Source organism: Nicotiana sylvestris, chromosome 3 (assembly GCF_000393655.2).
Source record: "Nicotiana sylvestris chromosome 3, ASM39365v2, whole genome shotgun sequence".
NCBI classification, from domain to species: Eukaryota; Viridiplantae; Streptophyta; class Magnoliopsida; order Solanales; family Solanaceae; genus Nicotiana; species Nicotiana sylvestris.
The window spans coordinates 111,433,711-111,458,465 of record NC_091059.1 but is presented as its reverse complement, the minus strand read 5'-3'; the positions used below and the strand labels follow the sequence as shown (position 1 = coordinate 111,458,465).

Here is a 24,755-nt window from a genome sequence, read left to right as displayed (position 1 = left end):
AACGAGATCAACCCCGATAATATCAAGGCAATCAAAGACATTACAGTCATGAACAACACAAGCATTGCAAGGACTAAAGCAATATCTTTCTATCCCACCATTGCTTCATACTCCAAAAACGGACGAGCAGCTCTACTTACATTTGGCAGTCTCAGAAGTTTGCGGTAAGTGGTGTACTAGTTCGAGAAGAGCAAGGTACGCAATTTCCTATTTACTATGTTAGTCGAACTTTAGGTAAAGCTGAGACCCGGTACCCACACTTAGAAAAATTAGCGCTTGCTCTAATAAACGCCTCTAGGAAATTAAAATTGTATTTCCAATGTCACCCAATTTGTGTCATAACCACTTACCCCCTTTGTAACATTTTGCCCGAGCCCGAACTCTCGGGCCGACTGGCTAAATGGGCAGTCGAAATCAGTGGGTACAATATCGAGTACCAACCCCGAACATCAATCAAGTCTCAAATTTTAGCAGACTTCGTAGCCGACTTCATGCCAGCCCTCATACCCGAGGTCGAAAAGGAAATTTTGATAAAAGCGAGTACGTCTTCGGGGGTGTGGACCCTTTTCACAGATGGTGCTTCAAATGTGAAGGGGTATGGTCTAGGCATCGTTTTGAAGCCGACCACAGTTAATACAATTAGAAAATCTATCAAAACCCCTAAGTTGACTAACAATGAGGCCGAGTATGAGGCCATGATTGCATGTCTCGAGCTGGCTAAAAGCCTAAGAGCAGAGGTCATCGAGGCCAAATGTGATTCCCTACTTGTGGTTAACCAAGCCAACAAGATCTTCGAGGTTCGAGAGGATCGAATGCAAAGGTACTTGGACAAACTGCATGTAACCCTACACCAGTTCAAAGAATGGACCTTATAGCATGTACCTCAAGAGCAGAACAGTGAGTTCGATGCCCTTGCAAATTTGAGGTCATCAATCAAAGACGATGAAATTAGCTCGGGGACTGTCGTACACCTTTGAAGTCAGTAGTTGAAGAAGGCCAAACCGAAATAAACTCCACAAGCTTAACTTGGGATTGGAGGAACAAATACATCGAGTATCTAAAGAACGGGAAGCTTCCATCGGACCTTAAGGAATCAAGGACTCTATGAACGAAAGTTGCACGATTCACATTGGCTGAAGTTGGAACGTTGTACAAGAGGATGTTTGATGGGCCGTTGGCAGTATGTTTGGGTCCAGGATACATCGACTACATCCTACGAGAAATTCATGAGGGTACTTGCGGGAACCATTTTAGTGCTGAATCACTGGTTCACAAGGTCATCCGATCATGGTACTATTTAGTCAATACAGAAAAAGATACTAAGGAGTTCGTTCGAAAATGTGACAAATGCCAAAGACATGCACCAATGATCTACCCGCCCAGGGAACAACTTCATTCAGCCCTATTCCCGTGACCATTCATGAAATGGGGAATAGATATCGTCGACCCTCTGCCATCAGCCCCAAGTAAAGTTAAATTCATTTTATTTCTGACTGACTATTTCTCTAAATGGGTTGAAGTAGAGGCTTTCGAGAAAGTCAGAGAAAATGAAGTCATAGACTTCATTTGGGATCACATCATATGCCGATTTGGGATACCCGCCGAGATCGTATGCAACAATAGGAAACAATTTGTTGGCAGCAAAATAACAAAGTTCCTCGAAGATCACAAGATAAAAAGGATCCTGTCGATGTCATATCATCCTAGTGGGAACATACAGGACGAATAAACAAACAATACCATCATTCAGTACCTAAAGAAAAGATTGAACGATGCTAAGGGGAAATAGAGAGAAATTTTTCCCGAAGTCCTTTGGGCATATCGGACAACGACAAAATCCAGTATGGGGGCAACACCGTTCTCCTTAATATACATTGCCAAAGCTCTAATCTCGGTCGAAGTCGGGGAACCAAGCATCAAGTTTTGATACATAACGGAAGAATCAAATCATGAGGCTATGAACACAAGCCTCGAATTGCTAGACGAAAAACGGGAAGCCTCCCTCGTTTGGATGGCCACCTAGAAACAATGAATTGAAAGATACTACAATTGAAGAGCCAATCTTCGATACTTCAAAATTGGGAACTTAGTTCTAAGAAAAGTCACCATCAACACTCGAGACCCAAACGAGGGAAAGCTCGGTCTAAATTTGGATGGACCGTATTAGGTCCTTGGCATCATCGGAAAAGGGTCTTATAAACTTGGCATGATGAACGACGAACAATTGCCAAATAATTGGAACACATCACTCCTCAAACGATATTATTGCTAAGGTATGGATTTCTCATTTTTCATTTGTATTTTATACCAACTTATTGCAGGTGTTTGGTCAAAGACGTCGAAGTTCTCTCCAAAAATGAAGTCCTTAGGTCTGAAAGCAAGTGTTGCACTCTTTTTCCCTTCGACCGATTTTTATCCCAAATGGGTTTTTCCGGCAAGGTTTTTAATGAGGCCACCATTGTTCATGCTAACTTAGAGTAATTCAACAGTATCCGAGGTTTCTTTACAATCTACCTTGAATATTAGGGGGCATCACCCTCAGATGTTCTATTTTCAAGGAAAATACTTCGTGTCGACAGGGTCTCGATAGGTAAATTTTGTAAAGGGCCAAACAGTCAAATGAACCGTGCCCGTATAGATTACTCGAAGACTAATGGCAAAACATGTACGCATAAACGATCTATTGAAAGAAGTATCTTTTCCCTAACAAATGTTCCATGCCTTAGTGAAATTTCTACTTTACAATTTTATACTTACGATCTATTGTGGAAAACGGCTCAAGAGCCAATCACAACTAAAGATCGAGCAATTAACCCCATACTGGGGGATTGCCATCCGAAAATCGACATGCTCAAATTATTAAACTTCAAAATCATAAGACCTTAAAAAGGTAATCTTCGATTTTATAGGCCACAACCACCCCACTTGGGGACTGACACTTCGAACAAGTTCGAAGTATAATCGAAAATAAGCCCAAAGGGCAAATCTCAAATTAAAGGCTACGACCAAACTAACACGGTTCGGAGACGTCCGAATTCCGTAATCAAACAAGCCTTCAAATATTTTCATAAAACCGGTTAGAAAAGGCTACCCTCGGCAAAGTTACCAAGGGTTTCGATAACATCAACCCTCAAAAACCATAAGAGATACCAAATTGTTTGAACTATCGAACAAACTTATTCTAAGGCATAACAAAGTTTTTCGATACCACTAAATCCTAATGGGTACAGATTTATCTCATGCTAAGGCATAATAAATTTTTATATGATTAAAACTTTTTAAGCCTAAAAGGGAAAAAACCACTCTTTTAACGCCATATTGGCCCAATTCAATAGCCTAAGGGCCATTATATTGTTAAGTTCAAGGATCCACCCTCGCTCAACCGAAACCTAAGGATTTTTTCTACTCCGGGTTCGAGCAAGTACTCACTAGATTATAGAGACTATACCAATCTGATTTTGACAAATTTTCGCAAAGCAACAAAGTGAGTCAAAATTCTCACAAGATCTAAAGTATATCAGAATTATCATAAGGAGAAAGCAAAACAAAGTTTTTACGAAACAGAAATCAGAGACAATTAGGAAAGAAAAGGGAACTTTCATATATGCAAAAATATTTACAAAGACCACTCAGGGTCTTAACAAAAAATCCAAATAAGAAGGAAAAATTCTAAGTGCCTAATCTTCCCCGGGAGCCTCATCTTCATCTTCTCCGCACTCGGATCGCTCGCGCTCTCGGAGTCATCATCATCGGAAGAAAGCAGCGCTCTAGCATCAGCCTCAAGTATTTTTGTGTTCTCGATATCGGCGGCAAGGTCGAAGCCACGAGCATGAATCTCCTCGAGAGTCTCTCTTCAAGATTGAAACTTGCATTCTCAACTGCCCAATATGATCGAGTCTGGTCTATGTCAGCAGCTGCCTTTGCTCAAACTTGAGCAACTTCAGCATCAGCTCGATAGACGGCCACCATCGCCTCAGATTCAGCCTTTATTCTTCCTGCCTCAAATGTTGGCTTTGCAAGCTCAACGGCCAATCGAGTCCCGAGCTCCTCAATTTTCTTGGCTCGGGCCAAGCTCTTCTCCTTCATGCTTTGGAGTTGACGCTCAGATAAAGATAGTTGGGCTCGAGCAGTATCTTTCTCCGAGGCGAGGCGGTCCATGTTCTGCTTCCACCCTAAAGTCTCTGCCTCCTTCATCTTGGCCTCTTCGTGAAGCTGCTCGATCTTTTCGGCCTTATGCTCAACCTACAGGATCAAAGTATTGGTTGCCATCCCCGAATTTATACATCGAACTTATAAAAAACTCTTCATTACCTGTTCGATCAGGTCAGTCTGCTCTTTCTGAGCTTTGGCCAATTCAGCTTGGAGGTCCTTGATCTCTTCTTTTTGCCCACTGAAGAGTTTGAGGGCATCTCTCTCCTCTGTGATCCTTTTGAGACCGTCTTCACTTCGGTTCAGCTCGGCCCGAGATTTATAAAATGCTTCTCGATGAAGAAGGAAATTATGTAAAAGGAAATAATGGCAAACGTAAAACTAATAACGGGAGTTGAAGTCTACCTGGCTCAGGAGTCGCTGAGCCTCATCGAAAATGATCGATGCATCTAGATCGGAAACATCTTTGACTTCCGTGAAGCAGTCACAGAATATGCCTTCCTCTTCGTGGGTTGTTCCCATGTTGAGGGTCTCTAGAGCATGGGCCTCCTAAATTTTCCCCTCAGAAAATGTAGGGAGGGGTGGCGAATCACCAATATCGATTGCCTTAAGCGAGGGACTTGGGGCATTCTCTCCTTTTCGGAGGGCCTCAGAATCGGACCCTTCAGGCACACCCCCCAATTGTTCGTCACGACGGGAGACATCTTCAACCTCTGTTGACTCGGGGACTTTGGCCGAACCATCTTCCGAGATCTCCTCGGTCTGAAGCTGAGCCTCCTCAACCATCACCAACTCAGCTGCCTTTGAGGCTTCAGAGCTCCCCTCTTTCGAGCCACCAGCTCATAGTCAGCATCTTCTTTCTCCTCTTCTTCATCTCGTAGTCGCTGGGCTACGTCGGCAGGCAGAGCGGCGGTGTCATTCTTCGACTTACGAGCCTTGCCCTTTTTAAGCTTCAGAGTCTCGTAGGGAGAGACCCTTTTTCTTTTTTTTATCCTTCGATGGCTTCGGGACTGGGGGCGGAACCTCCTCCTCCACGGACGGGGCCCTCATAACGGCATCTTTCCCAAGGCCTGCATGAAAGAAAGTCAAAAGATTATAAGAAGGAAATATTCTAAGGCCATCAGATATGCAAAGGAAAAAGCTTAACATGATTTTTGGCCTCCCATCGGCCCCTTGCTAAACCGTGCCATGAGCGCTCGGTGTACGACGAGGTTGAAGCTAGGGCCCGAACCCAGCTTTTGAGGTTTGGAATTGCGCCGGGCATCCAAGCAACTATTGTATCATAAAAAAGGATGTCAGTAAAAGGGAGTAAAAAGGAAACAAAACAATGAATATAATCCAAAGGAAGAATTGAACTTACGCTTCATGTTCCACTTTTCGGGAAAGGGAATCTTCTCGAGCGGAATCAGGTCAGAAGTCTTCACTTGGACAAATCGACCCATCCACCCTCTGTTCTTGTCCTCGTCTATGCTCAAGAACAGCACTTTGGTAGCCCGATGCTGAATCTTTATCAGTCCACTTCAGAAAAGACGAGGCATGTACAGTCTGATGAGATGATCGAGGGTGAAAGGCATCCCCTACTTTTTTGCTCGCAAAAAATCGAAACAAAATGACGATCCGCCAGAAGGAAGGATGGATCTGGCCTAGGGTTATTTGGTACTGGTGACAGAAGTCGAGGATGATAGGGTCGACAGGACCCAACATGAAAGGGTAAGTGTAAACACTTAAAAACTCATCCATCCTCCTCAGGGGTCGGGATCACTACCTCTTTCTTATCCCAATTGCAGTCTTTCTTAACCTGCTCGAGGTCACTCTTGGTTATCGAGAATATGTATCTCGATATTGGAATGCACCGGCTAGGGAGGGAGGAGATTTTCTCGACTTTGAAGTCGAAAGTGAGATCACACCCTCCCTTGGGAACACACTCCTCAGGGCACGGGTCCACCAACGTTTTATCACTGGCCGGCCGTGACAAAAAGGCCTTTCTTTTTTAGGAACAATCTTTGATGTCTTCACCATTTTTGTGTAAAGAAAAAAGAAGATGATAAGGATTTGTGTTTTGGAGAGAGGTTGGTAACGAAGTAGAACGGAAAGGCCTAGAAGATATGAAAAGCTTTGAAGATTTGTAGACAAACTTGAAGAACACAAAGAGATTTTGAAGATTAATACTAGAAAATTCCAAAGTAAAGTTTGAGGAAGTGAGAAGAAGACCTATTTAAGGATTCATGGCGATGGTTCAAAGGCACTAGTGGCCGACTGCCAACTAACGCTCATTAATGATTTTGGGAACTGTACCGACGGGACATTTCGGTCGCTTATTTCGCTTACATCACAAGGATGACATCATGATGGATCGAGGTACAAAATTGAAGGCTCAATTCGTTTCTTTTCGTTACATTTTGAGAAACGAGGGGACTATCTGTATACGGTTAAAACCAAGCCTACCCGATTATGCTATTTGATCAAGACAAGGGAACTACATCGAGGGATAGCCTCGTAATGAATCGGATTAGAGCACGAAGACGAGGCATTGAGTCCGAGGATCGAGGTGCCTGCCGAGATCGAGGCCAACAACGACCAAGACTAAATGTAAAAGACTTCGAGCAAAGCGTAGTAACGGGAAGGCGAGATATCCGTGATTGGCCGGAGATCATGGCATAAATCTCGGAATAGATCAAATCAAGGACGGTTATCTAGTTAATCATGGGATTTACTTCCATAGTTAGAATTATATCTTAAATAGGATTCCTCTACTATATAAAGGGGGTCCTAATCATCTTGTAAACACTTTACATTCACGAATATAAAAACAGATTAATCTTTCTTAACTTACTTTCTTGTTCACAACTTATTGTGCCTTTAACTATTTTTGCATAACTAGCTCGAGGGTGTCCGAGCTTGAGGGCTCTGTCCAAACGTTGGTTTGCTTTATATTATTGTCAATTTACATCACTTATCATTACGTTTATCAATTGGTATTAGGTGAATTACATATCCCTAAAGCAACATTATAAGTTTGATTGTTATCCAATTTTTAGGGTAAACAAGTTGCTCAAGTATTAATTAGCTTTCACCTCGACCTTAAAGTTGTGGGTTTGAGTCACCAAGGTAATAAAGTAAAAACCTTCTGGAAAGGACAATAACAAAAAGTTGTTGCATTTGCACTATGTTTTGGAGATTAAGTACTGCTAGTCCTTGACCATGTAATACTACTGTTTTTTTAAAATAAGCATGGAACATTTGTTCTTTTTCTAAAAAATTAAAAAATGATTTATTGATGTTTACTATTGAACTCTTTTATGGATATAATATATTTATAACGACCCGACCGGTCATTTTGAGCACTTGCACTTTGTTTGCCAGTTCTCGGGTATGACTAGCCCCATATGATGTATTGTGACTCATGTAAATCATCGGTTTTCGTTTTCAGATTAATCAGAATAGATATGGAAGAATGATTCTCAACTTGAAGCTTTAAATTTGAAAGGTTTGACTTTTTAATATTTGACCTCAGATTTGAATTTTGAAGACTCTGCTAGCTTCGTTAGGTGATTTTGGACTTAGGATCGCGTCCGGTTTGTGTTTTGAAAGTGCGTTGTAGAATTAGGCTTGAATTGGTGAAATTGAAAATTTGGCGATTTCCTGTCGGCAGTGGAAAATTTGATATCGGAGCCGGAATAGAATTCTGGGGGTTGGTGTAGGCTTGTAATGTCATTTGTGACATGTGTGCAAAATTTGAGGTCATTCGGACGAAATTTGATAGGTTTCGGCATCGGTTGTGAAAGTTTGAGGTTTCAAGTCCATTAAGCTTGAATTGGTGTGTGATTCATGTTTTTGTTATTGTTTGAGGTGATTCGAGAGATCGATTGAGTTGGTATGGTATTTTAGGACTTGATGGCACATTTGGTTGAGGTTCTGCATGCCTTGGGTGTATTTCGGGTGAGTTTTGAGCGAGTCCGGGCATTACCGGAACTCAGGCATGGTGCTGGTGCTTAATTTTCGATGAGGGCGAAGGAGTTTTTGCTGAGGGCGGAATAATTTCACTGAGGGCAGAATAGGGGGCTCGGCAGTGTAAATTTTGTCGCGGAGGCGCTCAAGGGCAGATCTGCAGATTCGCTAGTCCAACTTCGGAAGCCTATATCTTTTGATCTATAAGGAATTTTGAAATTATTTATAAATACAAATTGTATCCCTTCGTGTCTAGTTTTCAAAAAGGTAAAGAAATCATCATTTGGAGATCTGTAGAGAAATTTATGGCCAAAATACTAAGCCATGCATGTGCAGCCACTAGAAGCGCCGACCGTGTTACGTTTTCGCAACCTCGGAGGAGTGAACGCTAGGGCGGTGATTTTTGGTGGTTGACGGAAATGGGAATCCAAGAGGTGCACTATAAATACGAGATTTAGGGTTTTATTTCATATTTTGGCCTAGAAAGCTCGGATCTTGGCGATTTTTTGAAGGGTTTTCAAGAAATTCATCGGGGTAAGTGGTTCTAACTCAAATTTGACTAAAATACATGAATATATAATTGATTTCATCATTTGATTAGTGATTTGGGGTGAAAATTTGGGAAAAATTTGTGGAACTTCATAAAATGAACTTTTGGAATTTGAAAGGCGATTCGAAGTCGGAATTGAGTGAAACTAATATGGTTAGTGTCGTAATCGAGTGGGTCGTCGGATTTTGTGACTTTGGTTGAATTTTGGGATGTGGGCCCGGGGCCTAACTTTTGAGTTGGCTTTTAGACTTTTGACCTTAAGCTTAGTATTTTCTTATGGGATTGGTCCCTTTGCTCGTGTTGATTGTGTCAAAATATTTGTGGCTAGATTCGAGGCATTTGGAGGTCGGTTCAAGAGGCAAGGGCATTATGGAGTAGAGGATTAACCAGGTTGAGGTAAGTAATAATTGTAAATCTTGTCCTGAGGGTATGAAGCCCCGGATTTCACATCGTTTCACTATTGTGAGGTGACGCACATGCTAGGTGACGGGCGTGTGGGCGTGCACTATTAGAGATTGTGACTTGGTCTGTCCCGCAACGACTATAGAGTTGCATATTTTGATTTAAGCCGTATAATAGTTATATGTTTTATAAAGAATTCTTATAACCTGGGCTGAATGCCATGTTTGGGGCCTTGTGCCTGTACTGTTTGGACCCTCAGGGGTATTTTGTTACTATCCTCACACTGTTTTAAAAGCATATTCTCAGTCAGGAATTTACCTATTTATTGTTTGATTCAGTTTCATTACTCTATTTTTAAATATATGAAAGTATTTTGGGCTGAGTTTCCCTGATTTTTCACTTAGATGCCCGAGTGGCTTGTGAGATTGATGACTGAGAGAGGCCGAGGGCCTGATTGTGAGGATAATATATATATATATATATATATATATATATATATATATATAGATCGGGCTACACGCCGCAATGATATATGGATCGGCTGCACGCCGCTACGATATTGGATCGGGTTGCATGCCGCATCGATATAGCGCTTGGGCTGTAGGAGCCCCTACGGAGTCTACACACCCCCAGTGAACACAGTTTACTATATATATTTATGGATCGCGCTGCACACCACAACGGTTATTATAAGGTACCTATTGAGCATGAGTGCTGATTGATGGGAGTTGAGTCATGAGTGACTGAGATGCTTGCCCTAGGGGCTATATCTATATGAGTGATGCTTTGCCCGAGGGGGATTGTTTTATGAAATTACTGGGTTCCCTCCTCTTTATACTGATCCTCTATTGAAAATGTTGAACAAATATTTTAAACAACTTTCATTGAAACTGGAGTTTTACGAGATGTTCAGAATTTAATTACTGATTTGGCTTTGTTATTTCCACTGAGATTTTTATGTTATGAGATGTATATGAGTGACCGAGAGGTTTGCTCGAGTGCCTGTTTATGATTCATGTTTGCCTGAGGGGCTGTATACTAACTATATTTTGCCCAAGGGGACGATTATAATCATTATCACTTTTACTGTAAACTGCATTGAACCTCTATTGAAACTGTTGGAAAGCATCCTCAAATGATTTTTACCAAAAACTGGATTTTAAATGAGATGATTTGACTCATATTTTGATTTGAAAGCATGTTGTGCTTAGTGAGTTTATTATGATGTGGATATTATTTGTGTCCTACTGCTCAGTCTCTATTTACCTTTATTACTTACTGAGTTGGCGTACTCACATTACTCCCTGCACCTTGTGTGCAGATCCAGGAGTTGCTGGACGTGTTAGTAATTGTTGATTTCACCCGTTGTGGATCTATTGGAGTTAGGGTAGCTGCATGGACATCGTATCCCTGCTCTTCTCACTCATGTCTTCCTATGGATTGTTATTAGTTGACTTCTAGACTATATATGTCTTAGTATTATCGGACAGTCCTTGATAGATGCTCATGACTAGTGACACCCCGATGTCGGGCTTTCTTTTTGCACTGTTATTTTGATTTATACACTTCATGAAGGTTTATTGTTAAATAGCTGTGAATTTTATCTTAAGAATGAAAATATTAATTGGTTTTAGGAATGTGTCGGCTTGCCTAGTACCACGTTAGGCTCCATCACGATCGGGTTGGTTTTGGGTCGTGATATCTTGGTATCAGAGCCTAGGTTACATAGGTCTCACGAGTCATGAGGGGGTTTAGTAGAGTCTTGCGGATCGGTACAAAGACGAATGTACTTATCTTCGAGAGGCTTCAGAACCCTTAGGAAACTTCATATTCTTGAATTCTTATCGTGCGACATTGTTTCGGCTTGAAGTGTAAATCTTGAAATTCCTTCCACGCGTTCGTATGCGCATGTGAGCGCTCGGTATCAGCTGTGCATTGACGGCTTGTGATTTTCTAGATGAGATGTGAGATGTGATCTTGTCATGTTGATGATGGGCCAGTCTGGAGGACTTGAGGTCGAGTTTTGTCTGTGGCTTGAGTACTGAGATTTCGATTGTATGAGTACGTGCATTTGGGACTTATATGTCCGTTTGTGTCCTTATTGGTGGGATTTGTGACTAGATGACTATGGAGTGAGTATGATTTGATTTCGAGATGTGTTTATTTGAATGTGACGAGAAGAGTTTGCTGGAGATGTAGCAAGGACTATTAGGTGTTTGACTTCTATCTTGGGTTGGCGTATGGCCTCGAGCTATGAGTGTGTTGAAGGACCTCTCGTGTAGTTTAGTTGTGGAGTGGAGTAGATCTTCATAATTGTGTTATGAGTTCAAACTCAAGGGGTTAAGTGATTGTGTAATAGTTATGATTATGGAGGAGTATAGAGAGATACCGGTTTGAGGCTAAGCAGGTGGGTTATCTCCTGTAGGGTGTCCTGAGGGTGTGTGATCCCTATATTATTTTGTAGTGAGTCTTTTTTTACCCGTGAATTATATGTAGTACAATTTGATTTTGGATCGCTTATGAGAGTGAGCTTGACTATTACGAGGGTGAATGCGAAATTTGTAGATGATTTGAAACACTAGATGGTTTGTGTTGCATGAGCTTATAAAGGATTTAGTTGAATCTCACTATGGTATTATGGCAGTAATAGAGTATGGGCATTGTGAGTTTTTATGTGTTTCGATCTATGGCTTTGAGCCAAGTGGGGGAGTCTGCTATTGATCAGTTGATTGCACGGTTATGTGTTGTGTTGGTTCCAATTCGAGGTATACTAGTGAATCAGTTATGGTTTACAGAGGTTGAGATCGAGGATGACTTGAGTAAAGAGAATTTTAGATAAGGTTTGTGTTATGATTTATGGGTATATAAGAAATATTAGATGATTTAGTTGTTATTAATAAGGATTTAACGTGTATGGAGTAGGAAAAAAAATCGCTCGGCAGCGTAGAAATATGGGTTACTTCCTTAGGTGTTGGAGTGATAATGGGGCACAGGTCGTTCGGTCCGTTCGATCAATCTAATTGAGATTTGAGAAGAGTAGATAACTCTCGAGAACGGTTCTAATGAATTCAAGATTTATACGTGGCAATTGGGAATCTTTAGGATTTGTGTGGTCTAGAAACTGAGATTTATATGGGAGGATGTCATAACTTGTGGCATCTCTGTATCATTATGGATTCTACATACCAGTATCAGGAAGGCGAAGGTAATGGCTTTAGATTCGTAGAATGTTTCTTCAGAGCAGGTATCTCGATTGTGGTACTTTTGGGGGAGCTTCAGAAGAATATAACGGTTTATGAGCCTTAGGGCGGTGTAGTTTTATGCTAAAATTTGTGGGGCAAGTTTTAGTTAAGGATAGTGGTGTAGTAGCAAGGAAACATATAAATTTGAAGGTAATTCGGAAGGAACTCAGAGAATTAAGATAGCTTGGTAGTAGGTTAGATTGGCATGGTAATGGATATGATCGGTTCTTAGGTGCTTATGATACGGTGGGTTTCTACAGGTATTTCACGGCAATGCTCTTAGGTTTTGATGGCTTGCGTAGCTTGGTTGAGTTAGAAGGAGTCAGTCCTGATGGTTGGTTTTGTGCAAAGGGGATTTGGAGAGTTCCTGATGATTTCTACCATGGTTGGAGGTGTGCATTTTCTACTGGCGTGAGGAGCATGAGATGTATAGTGATTTTCTCTTAGGTGGGATCAAATGGAAAAGTTCTTGGGTGGTTGAGTACGTAGTTACTTGTAGCTCGGAGTGGATTATGAAGTTCTCATATTTATTATGGGATGGTATGGTATATGCGGTATGTTGTGTGAGGTTGAGATTTGCATGTGTAAGGTCACAGTTCAGTTTTGAAAGGAAGGTCATAAATTCTTAGGCAGTATGGTCAGTTTCAGATGACTAGATAAATGAGATCACTGATTGGTGTGGCTTGATAAGGGTATACATTTCATAAAGGGCGATGTTTTTGAGTTATGGATACTTCATTGGTATTGCGGCACTATCTTGTCTGATCGACTACTTATATCCAAAGTTTGCTTGGTGGCACAGGAGAATTTTAGAAGTACCCCTCGCGAGATGATTGAGTATTAGGGATGTGTTAGATATTCGGGCGGTGGAGTTAGGATCATATATGGTGATTTATGTGCTTTATGGATTTGGAGACTGGGAGTTCTCATAAACAGGTTATTTCGTGGTTGTGGACTATGAAGATGTGGGCAAGCTAGTCAGCTGATAGTATGTGCTATGAATTAGTCATTGTGAACTTTTAGCGAGTTATTTATCTATTGTGGGTGACTAGAGTTGATTTGGGGTTCATTGATAGGCCAATATGGATGTGTGTTCTGCATCGAGTTAGATATGTTGACTCCGAACTGCTATTGTTAAGAGAGGTGCCATTCGATTGTTATTAAGCTTATTTGTGTTTCGAGATTTATTTGTGAGTTACTCTTGTATGCTACGTGGGATTTTGATTCGTCAATTAAATGCATAAATGATATGGTTCTATTTAGGCTTTATAGTGGAATTTGAGTGAGATGGGTATCTGGATACTGAACGATTGATTACGCATTAGGTATGTTCTTTTGGGTCGGTGCGGCATTGCGTCATTTTCTTCTCCGTGGTTACGGTGATTCACTCTTGGTGCTAGATATCAAGTTGCGCGTGGTTGTTGATTTTGGGCATGGTGACTTGAGGTATTTCGTGTGGACCAGTGTTTGGATAGGATCGCGCATTGCAACAAAGTTATGTGGAGGTATGATCCTTCGGGTTAGATTCGTGTGTTCTGGTTCTACGGTGTGTGATGGGTTCTTAGAATCGTGTTGTGGTGGTACTGATGAGCTTGCGGTACAACTCTCTCATTTGAGTCATTTTTCATGATTTGAGTACGTTCGGATTATTGCTTATTATGCGCGGATTGCACGGGTTGTGGCTTTAGATTGTATTGATGTGTCATGTCACCAGAGTAGTCGTGTTGGATGAGATGAGGTCATTGGACCTAGAATGAATACTATCGGATTCAATTTCAGCATGTTGGAAGGATAATATTGAAGTTTGGCTTAGCAATTTATTATAGTCCTTGCGGAAGGAGAGGGAACTCCATGACTGGTTGAACTAAGGAATGATTATGATTTCTGTGTGTTTCTTTCATCATTGGCAGTATACGAAAGTGTTGGAATGAGGCTTTGGTTTGGTAAGAGGTTTATTACCGAAATTGGGGTTGTTTGAACAGCTGTTGTGATTAGAAGTTATCGCTACAAGTGTTTGAGTTATATAGTATATCATGTGATTACATCTTGGGTTGCGGATATAGTTTGATACAACTTGTTCGGACTTATACAGTATATAGATGTGAGATTCTGATCTTATAGATGATTTTAGAAGTGAAAATTTGATTCTAAGGTTTATAGGCTAAGATGGATTGCAAAATTTTAGATATGTTGTACTATCAGACCGATATAAGATAGCGTGATGTGGGATCACCCACGGGCACGTGCATAGTAAGGATACATGGCGATTTAATGGCTTTTGGAATAACTCTGGACACGTTCGAGGACGAACGTATGTTTAAGTGGGGGAGGATGTAACGCCCGACTAGTCGTTTTGAGCACTTGCACTTCGCTCGCTAGTTCTCGGGCATGACTAGCCCCGTATGATGTATTGTGACTCATGTAAATCATCGGTTTTGGTTTTTAGATTAATCAGAATAGATATGGAAGAATGATTCTCAGCTTGAAGCTTTAAATTTGAAAGGTTTGACCAAGTTTTGACTTTTTAGTATTTGATCTTGGATTTGAATTTTGGCAACTCTGTTAGCTCTGTTAGGTGATTTTGGACTTAGGAGCACATCCGGTTTGTGTTTTGAAAGTCCATGGTAGAATTAGGCTTGAATTGGCGAAATTGGAAATTTGGCGATTTCCGGTCGGCAGTGGAAAATTTGATATCGGAGTCAGAATAGAATTACGAGGGTTGGAGTAGGCTCGTAATGTCATTTGTGATGTGTATACAAAATTTGAGGTCATTCGGACGAGATTTGATACGTTTCAGCATCGGTTATGAAAGTTTGAGGTTTCAAGTCCATTAAGCTTGAATTGATGTGCGATTCATGTTTTTGTTATTGTTTGAGGTGATTCGAGAGATCGATTGAGTTGGTATGGTATTTTAGGACTTGATGGCACATTTGGTTAAGGTTCCGGATGCCTCAGGTGTGTTTCAAGTGAGTTTTGAGCGAGTCCGGGCATTACCGGAACTCATGCATAGTTCTAGTGCTTAATTTTCGCTGAGGACGGAATAGGGGGCACAACAGCGTAAATTTGGTCGCGGATGCGCTCTAGGGCATATCTGTAGATTCGTTGGTCCGACGTCGGAAGTCTATATCTTTTGATCTACAAGGAATTTTGAGATGATTCAGTAGCGAAAGTTGTAGCCCTTCGTGTCTAGTTTCCAGAAAGGTAAAGAAATCATCATTTAGACATCTGTAGAGAAATTTATGGCTAAAATACTGAGCCCTATCTATGCAGCCACTAGAAGCACCGACCGCGCTACTTTTTCGCAACCTCGGAGGAGTGAACGCTAGGGCGGTGATTTTTGGCGGTCGGCGGAAATGGGAATCCGAGAGGTGCACTATAAATACGAGATTTAGGGTTTTATTTCATATTTTGGCCTAGAGAGCTCGGATCTTGGCGATTTTTCGATGGGTTTTCAAGAAATTCATCGAGGTAAGTAGTTCTAACTCGGATTTGGATAAAATACATGTATCTATCATTTATTAAATCAATTGATTAGTGATTTGGGGTGAAAATTTGTGGAACTTCATAAAATAAACTTTTGAAATTTGAAAGCCGATTCGAAGTCGGAGTTGAGTGAAACTAGTATGGTTAGTCTCGTAATCGAGTGGGTTGTCGGATTTTGTGACTTTGATTGAATTTCAAGACGTGTGCCTGGGGGCCAATTTTTGAGTTGACTTTTTGACTTTTGACCTTAAGCTTAGTATTTTCTTATGGTATTGGTCCTTTTTGCTCATGTTGATTGTGTCGAATTATTTGTGGCTAGATTCGAGGTATTAGGAGGCCGGTTCAAGAGGTAAGGGCATTGTGGAGTAGAGGATTAACTGGTTTTAGGTAAGTAATGATTGTAAATCTTGTCTTGAGGGTATGAACCCCTGGATTTCACATCGTTTCACTATTGTGAGGTGACGCACATGCTAGGTGATGGGCGTGTGGGCATGCACCGTTAGGGATTGTGACTTGGTCTGTCCCGCAACAACTATAGAGTTGCATATTTTGATTTAAGCTGTATAATAGCTATATGTTTTAGAAAGAATTCTTATAACCCGGGATGAATGCCATGATTGGGGCCTTATGCTTGTACTATTTGGACCCTCAGGGGTATTTTGTTACTATCATCACACTGTTTTGATTTGAAAGCATATCCTTAGTCATGATTTTACCTGTTTATTGTGTGATTCAGTTTCATTACTCTATTTTTAAATATATGAAAGTTGTTTGGGCTGAGTTTCCCTGATTTTTTACTCAGATTCCCGAGTGGCTTGTGAGATTGATGATTGAAAGAGGTCGAGGGCCTAATTGTGAGGATTATATATTTATGGATCAGGCTGCACGACGCAGCGATATATATATATATATATGGATCGGACTGCACGCCGCAACGATATATGGATCGGGCTGCACGACGCAGCGATATTGGATCGGGCTTCATAGCGCTTGGGCTGTAGGAGCCCCTCCGGAGTCTGCACACCCCCAGTTAGCGCAGTCGACTATATATATTTATGGATCGTACTGCACACCACAACGATTATTATAAGGTACCTATTGAGCGCGAGTGCTGAGTGTGAGTGCTGATTGATGAGAGTTGAGTCATGAGTGACTAAGAGGCTTGACCTAGGGGCTATATATATACGAGTGATGCTTTGCCCGAGGGGGCTTGTTTTATGAAATTACTGTTTTCACTCCTCTTTATACCGAGCCTCTATTGCAAATGTTGAACAAATGTTTTAAACAACTTTTATTGAAACTGGAGTTTTTACGAGATGTTCGGAATTTAATTAGTGATTTGGCTTTGTTATTTCCATTGACATTTTTATGTTATGAGATGTATATGAGTGACCGAGAGGTTTGCCCGAGGGGTTGTATACTAACTATGTTTTGCCCGAGAGGCCGATTATGATCTTCATTACTTTTACTGTAAACTGCATTGAACCTCTATTGAAACTGTTGGAAAGTATCCTCAAATAATTTTTACCAAAAACTGGATTTTAAATGAGATGATTTGACTCATATTCTAATTTGAAAGCATGTTGTGCTTACTGAGTTTATCATGATGTGGATCTTATTTGTTTCCTACTGCTCAGTCTCTATTTACCTTTATTACTTACTGAGTTGGCGTACTCACATTACCCCCTGCACCTTGTGTGCAGATCTAAGAGTTGCTGGACATGTTAGTGATTGTTAATTTTGTTAATTTCACCCGTTGCGGATCTTTTGGAGTTAGCAAGGTAGCTGCATGGCGATCGCAACTCTGCTCTTCTCCCTCCTATCTTCCTATAGATTGTTATTAGTTGACTTCCTGACTGTATATATCTTAGTAATATCGGACAATCCTTGATAGATGCTCATAACTAGTGAACCCCGATGTCGGGCTTTCTTTCTGCACTGTTGTTTTGATTTATACACTTTATGAAGGTTTATTATTAAATAGTTGTGAATTTTATCTTAAGAATGAAAATATTGATTGATTTTGGGAATGTATCGGCTTGCCTAGTACCACGTTAGACGCTATCACGACCAGGTTGGTTTTGAATTGTGACAATATTTTTGAGATTTCGTTTAATAAACAAGTTATAAACAAAAGTAGAACTATTTCTAAATGGAGAAATGCAGAATGAAATGGCAAAAGGAGAGGTTACAACATGAAAGGCTTTGACCGGAAAAGTTACTTCTTTTAGATTCTAGTTTCACTATATTTCTCAATAGCAGAATAGATTGGACCCTTCTGACCTTGTGTCTAAACTTACGTTGGCCTAATTACCCCTCTAAATTTGGTAATTTAATAGCCTCGACTCTTCTGGACGACGTGATAAAGAGCATGAATACATTCACTCTTTTAGACGCATGAGAGGAAAGAAAAATAAGAAAATCAAAAATTAGCTTCCAAATGAAGTATTTTTCAACACTTAATTGCCCCATAATCAAATACAAAATGATTTATTTGTTCCAGCTATATTTTTCTCCTTGTTTCTTCTTAATGGACATTGCATATTTTATCCAACTGTGTTTGTTTTCCTCTTTAATACAATAATTATTTAGTTTAACTGTGTTTGTTTGTTGTTGACAGAATTTATAAATTTAGCTCAAACTCTATTACTTTTGCCAAATAAATAGAAGGTTTAGCCAAAGTAATGAAATTCAAACAATCTTTTTTCTAGAGAAAGAAAAAGAATTGTGTATCTTTTGTGGTCATGCAATGTTTTTTTAATTGTGTATATATACTGAATATGTATATGTTGACATTTGTTGAATCATGGTAGACTGTGCTCTTCCTTATTGTAATGAACATTACACGACGCAAATCTAAAATACTCGACGTTTGAGTTATGAATACTAAATGATTATATAAATAAAATATCAAAATAATTGTATACAAAGCAATCTCTCTCCTAATATTTATTGATTATTACTTTTACTCATTTATAAAATTCTAAATTTTTTACCTCTAAATTAAGTTTTCATTCCTGATAAAATTGTATTTGTACCAAAAAAATAAATAAATCAAACTCAAGGCTAATAATAATTTTCAATATTCAATATAAATTTAAGCTAAATAATGAACTAACTAACCAAATAACCTTTAAAAAGTGAAACTAATTATTAAAAAAGAAAGGAACTAATCAAACTAACTTCAATTAATTATTGTGAAATTAAAAGAACAGAAAATGAGTTATATTAACACAAAGAGAAATTAGCACGAAGGTATCATCTAGCTAAGGAATTGGCATTAAATAGCCCAAGTTACTATATTAGCAAGGTTAATCCGAATTTGACATTTTCAGTAAAAAGGTTTAGCAAACTATAGGCACTACAAAACAATTGGTTAATCCCAATTTGACATTTTTAATAGATTTCTTCACATCTATTAAACACTACTCCTCCTCCATTTATCTCAACCCTTTTTCGCCTTTCCACCTCCACCTTTTCACATCAAACCATCATGACTGCCTTTTCAGATTCATTTAAAAATAACTGATCTCACTTAATAATATGAATGGAATTATTTTTCCACTCTCCATTTCCTTATACACCTACCATAATTCTTTAACAAATCCAGACTACATTATTCTCAAAAAATAAAAAATTTAAGTCAAGGTTATGAGGTTCTCTGGTCAACCATTTGTTTAAACTTTTGCTCATTGGTTGTGCTTTTCCATTTGGAGTGTGGAATCGCCGGTGGTTATGATGGTTTTGTGGTAGAGGTGTAGCAAAGGAAGTATTGTATTGGGGAAAATGAATATTGCACGTGGAATACAATCATTTACTTTTACTTTCTACTGATTACTCTGCTATTTTATATTCTAATTTTCTTTCTTATTGCAAGAATATTGATTTTCTTGATTATCAGTAACCCGAGTATTTCTAAAAATAGGTTTTGACCGAAATTCTTATTTTTTGGTTAAACAAATTGGTCCCATTACCGGAAATCTAATAATCTTTTCACTTTCCAAATTCATTCTTCTATCAAAAAATCATGTCGAACGTCAACGACAATAACCAACAAAACCTACAAAATCAGCAACATCAGTTGAACCAGCAAAATCAACAAGATAATGGAATTCCAGTTTCTTCACCACGAAACTCTCCTTGACAGTCCCGAGAAGGGTCACCTGACAGATCAGTATCACATACGAATGACCAACGTGGGGATGATCAAGCTATCACTGAAGCATTGAAGCAATTAATCGCAGAACAGACCAGCAATGCTCTTCAAGCTTTTGTTAGTGGGTTGCCAACTGTACCACCAACTCCGCCTCCAAACAACACCGCAACCATATAGAATCCACCCTCAGGACTCGCTAATTCGGGCAGCGGAGGAACTCCCAGCGAATCTCGCGATGGAGGGTCAGGTATCCCAGTTAATTCTGATTTACAAAGTTTAGTACTAACTTTGCAGAAATAGCTCAAGGAGAAAAATGATCGCATAGAACAGATACCGGGTGTTCCACCTATAATCAAAATAGTGGATATGGATAAATATTCTCAACAACCCTGGAAGTCAAGTGCCGCTCCTTTGCCTATTCCAAAAAAGTTTAAGATGCCCGATATCCCAAAGTACGATGGGACAACCAATCCACGAGATCATGTAGCTACATTTACAATTGGCGTGAAGTGCAACAACCTGACCAAGCAAGAGATTGAATCAGTGCTGGTCAAAAATTCGGTGAAACACTCACGAAGGGAGCATTAACACGATATTCTCTTTTACCTGAAAATTTTATTGATTCTTTTGCTGACCTTGCAGATTCATTTATAAAAGCACACTCGGGAGCTCAAAAAGTTGAAAAAAGGATGGAAGGCATCTTCAAAATAAAACAAGGAGATACAGAGCTACTTAGGAAATTCGTAGATAGATTTTAGCATGAAAGAATGATGTTGCCACGTGTACCTGACAATTGGGCGGTTGTGGCATTTGCAAGTAATTTAAATAAAAAAGCTCAAAAGCCACAATGAGACTCAAAGAAAGCTTACGAGAATTCCATGCAACAACTTGGAATGATGTTTACAACATGTACAACACGAAGTTGCGGATAGAAGAAGACACTATTACTCAGTCCAGGAGAGATGAAAGAGTAAGTTCGAGGCGACCGAAAACTGAAAAAAAGGTCCGATAAGAACATGCATGAAACTTACATGGGACCAGCAGAAAGGGATTCATGTTCAAAACAAGAAAACCCAAAGTATGATTCCAGATCAAGGGACAGAGATTCGGGTTTGTTGTCTAGGTTCGGAAAGGAGCGAGACACGCGAGATATGCGAGACAAAGATAGAAGTTCAAAAGAAAAGATTGGTGGTTACAGTTTCAATGTTAGCCCATCTGAGTTGGTAGCTGTTTTAAGAAGCATGAGAGATAAAGTGCGGTGGCCAAAGAAATGAGATCGAACCCAAACATAATAAACCCCGATTTCTGGTGCGAGTTTCACAATGATCACGGTCACAAAACAGCAGATTGCAGACTGTTACAAGGTGAAGTAGAGCACTTATTAAAACAAGGATACTTAACCAATTTGTTTAGTGAGAAGGGTAAGCAAGCATATATGAAGAATAGACAGGAGCCACCAAAACCTCCATCACAAAAAAGAACGGTTAATGTCATAAGCGTAGGGGAGGTGGTCAATGGCGTAATATATAAGGTTGCAAAGAAGGTGTCAAAAATCATAGTCACCCATGGGAAGCGAGTTCGCCAAGTTTTGGGAGAAGATAATATAACATTTGATGATGCAGACGTAGATGGCGTGTTGATCCCACACAATGATGCACTGGTAATATCTTTACTTGTACATGATACTAATGTGAAACGAGTTTTGATTGATCCAGATAGCTCTGTAAATATCATTCTTTTAAGAGTGGTAAACAAGATGGAAGCTAATGAAAAATTGGTACCCAAAGCACGTACCTTGTCTGGATTTGACAACTCGAGCATTGTTACAAAAAGGGAGATAGTGCTCACCATATTCGTAGAAGGAGTAGTCAAAGATACGAAATTTCAACTGATAGATATGGACATGGCGTGCAATATGATCCTCGGCAGACCTTGGATTTATGAGATGGATGTTGTTCTATCTACCTTACATCAGGTTATCAAGTTCCATTCGCAATGGGGAATAAGACAAATCTATAGTGATAAACATGCTTCTCAAAGCATTAACTCAGTGGCAGATTCAAGCGTAAAAAATGATGTTGCAGATGAAAAATAGCAATTACAGAATTCAGTTGAGGATTTAGCAACACAAACCTCAACTACAGATGGACAAATGGATGTAGACTCAAGGCCTGATATTATTCAAAACAACAATTGAGGAACTGGAAGGAGTGGTACTGTTTATACATTGGCCGGACAGAAACGTATACACCGGCACCAAGCTGATCCCAGAGATAAAAGGTAAGTTAATTGAATTCTTAAAAGCTAATGCGGATTGCTTTGCTTGGTCGCATTCAGATATGACAGGTATACCACCGGAGGTGATGACCTATAAGCTGAATGAAGATCCAACATATCCACTTGTTAAACAGAAGAAAAGGAAGCAAAGATCCTTCAAAAATCAGGTGATTCAAGATGAGGTACAATAGCTTTTAAAAATCGGATCTATCCATGAGGTAAAATATCCTAATTGGCTAGCAAATACTGTAGTGGTACCCAAAAAGAATGGTAAGTGGCGAGTTTGTGTAGATTATACTGACTTGAATAAAGCTTGTCCTAAAGATTCTTTTCCATTATCACACATAGATCAACTAATTGATGCTACTGCATGATATCAGTTGTTAAGTTTTTTAGATGCCTATTCAGGATATAATCAAATAAAACTGGATCCTTCAGATGAGGAAAAAACTTCCTTTATTATGGATAGGTAGACTTACTGATATAAATTTATGCCTTTCGATGATATGCTAGTCGAGTCACAACGGGCGGGGGATCATATCCAACATCTATCATATACGCTTCAGATTCTCCGCAAATTCAATATGAAGTTAAAACCCGAGAAGTGTGCATTTGCCGTGTCTTCAGTGTAAATTTTTAGGTTTCCTTGTTTCTAACCGAGAAATTGAAATAAATCCAGCGCAGATTAAGGCGATCGAAGAGAAACCGGATATACTCACGAGCAAAAAAGAGGTTCAGAGGTTGACAGGTAGGATAACAGTGTTGGGGAGATTTATTTCTAAATCTTCGGGAAAAAGTTTTAAGTTCTTTTCAGTATTAAAAAGCAAAGCCAATTTGAGTGGACTGAAGAATGTCAACAAGCACTCAAAAATTTAAAATCATACTTGTCAAATCCACCGTTGCTAGCTAAACCAAAGGACAGAGAAAGGCTACTCATCTACCTCGCTGTTTCAGAAGTGGTGGTAAGTGCTGTATTAGTTCGAGAGGACAAAGGTAAATAATCTCTAATTTATTATGTTAGCAAGTCTTTATTGGATATTGAAACTCGATATCCTCATTTAGAAAAACTTCATTTATCATTAATAATGGCATCTAGAAAGTTGAGGCCTTATTTTCAATGTCACCCTATCTCTACAGTGACCGCTTACCCCTTACGAAATATATTGCATAAGCAAGAACTATCAGGTAGACTAGCCAAGTGGGCTATAGAACTAAGTGAATATGATATCACGTATCAACCCAGAACTGCAATAAAATCACAGGTTTTAGCAGATTTCGTGGCAGATTTTAGCCCAGGGATGGTAGCAGAAGCAGAAAAAGAGCTGCAAGTATTTAACGGGTCTAATCCAGGTACTTGGACTCTATTTACCGATGGCTCCTCGAATATTAAAGGAGCAGGTTTAGGCATTGTTCTGATCCCACCTACAGGAAAAACTATAAATACTAATAATGAAGCAGAATATGAAGCTGTGATTGCAGTTTTAGAATTGGCACGAGAGCTCGGAATAGAGCAGGTTATAATCAAAAGTGACTCGCAGCTCGTGGTTAATCAAATGCAGGGAACTTATATAACTAGAGAGGTGAGGATGCAACAATATTTGGAAAAGGCACGAGATTTGATCAGGCAAATCCAATCTTGGAAAATAGTGCAGATACCCAGGAAAGAAAATGTCGAAGCAGACGCGTTAGCTAATCTTGCATCTACTGCAGAAGTGACCAATAAAGAAAATGCTTCTGTAATACATTTGTTTCATTTGGCATTCGACCAAGATAAAAACGAGGTAAATTTTAATAATTTAATATGGGATTGGAGAAATGAGATTGTCAATTTTTTGCAGTATGAAATTCTACCTGAAGATAAGAAAAAAGCTCAGGCACTTGAACGAAAAGTTGCCCGTTATTGTCTGGATCGAAGCAATTTATATCGAAAAATTTTCGGTTGTCCTTTAGGAGAGTGTCTCGGACCTTCTCAAACAGAGTATGTGATGAGAGAAGTATATGAAAGACATTGTGAAAATCACGTAGGAGGAAGATCCTTAGTACAAACTCTAATTAGGGCGGGGTATTACTGGCAAAAAATGGAAGAAGAGGCATAATGTTTTGTGGCTAAATGTGACAACTGCCAAAGATATGGTAACAAAATGCATCGGCCAACACAGTTATTGCATCCGGTTGTTGCACCATTGCTTTTTATGAAGTGGGAGATGGATATCGTGGGTCCACTACCACAAGCCAAAGGAAAGACATGATTTTTATTAGTACTCACTAATTATTTTACTAAGTGGGTAGAAGTATGTGCCTTCAAACAGGTACGAGAAAAAGAAGTCAGGGACTTCATTTGGCGAAACATCATATGTCGGTTTGGGGTTTCGAAAGAAATCGTGTGTGATAATGGCCCGCAGTTCATAGGTGCGAAAATCATAGAATTCTTTTAGAGTTGGAAAATTAAAAGGATTACTTCAATACCTTATCATCTTTTTTCCAATGGACAAGCTGAATCAACAAACAAAGTTAATATTAATAACTTGAAGAAAAGGCTAGAGGAGTC

General features: G+C 39.6%; 3 protein-coding genes across 3 annotated transcripts; 2 read left to right on the top strand and 1 right to left on the bottom strand.

The window, feature by feature from the left end:
* Positions 1-3,924: 3,924 nt before the first annotated feature.
* Positions 3,925-4,935, bottom strand: LOC138887836 (uncharacterized). The gene is made up of 3 exons (XM_070169626.1): positions 4,743-4,935; positions 4,312-4,478; positions 3,925-4,242 (listed from the first exon to the last, which is right to left on the bottom strand). Exons 1-3 carry the CDS (start codon positions 4,933-4,935, stop codon positions 3,925-3,927), a joined length of 678 nt encoding a protein of 225 aa, XP_070025727.1.
* A 16,265-nt stretch (positions 4,936-21,200) lies between these two features.
* Positions 21,201-22,025, top strand: LOC104238909 (uncharacterized). Its single transcript, XM_070169625.1, has one exon. The coding sequence runs from the start codon at positions 21,201-21,203 to the stop codon at positions 22,023-22,025; it is 825 nt and encodes a 274-aa protein (XP_070025726.1).
* Positions 22,026-22,269: 244 nt separating this feature from the next.
* LOC138887835 (uncharacterized) lies at positions 22,270-24,303 on the top strand. Its single transcript, XM_070169624.1, has 2 exons — positions 22,270-22,389; positions 23,470-24,303. Exons 1-2 carry the CDS (start codon positions 22,270-22,272, stop codon positions 24,301-24,303), a joined length of 954 nt encoding a protein of 317 aa, XP_070025725.1.
* The last annotated feature ends 452 nt before the right edge of the window (positions 24,304-24,755 follow it).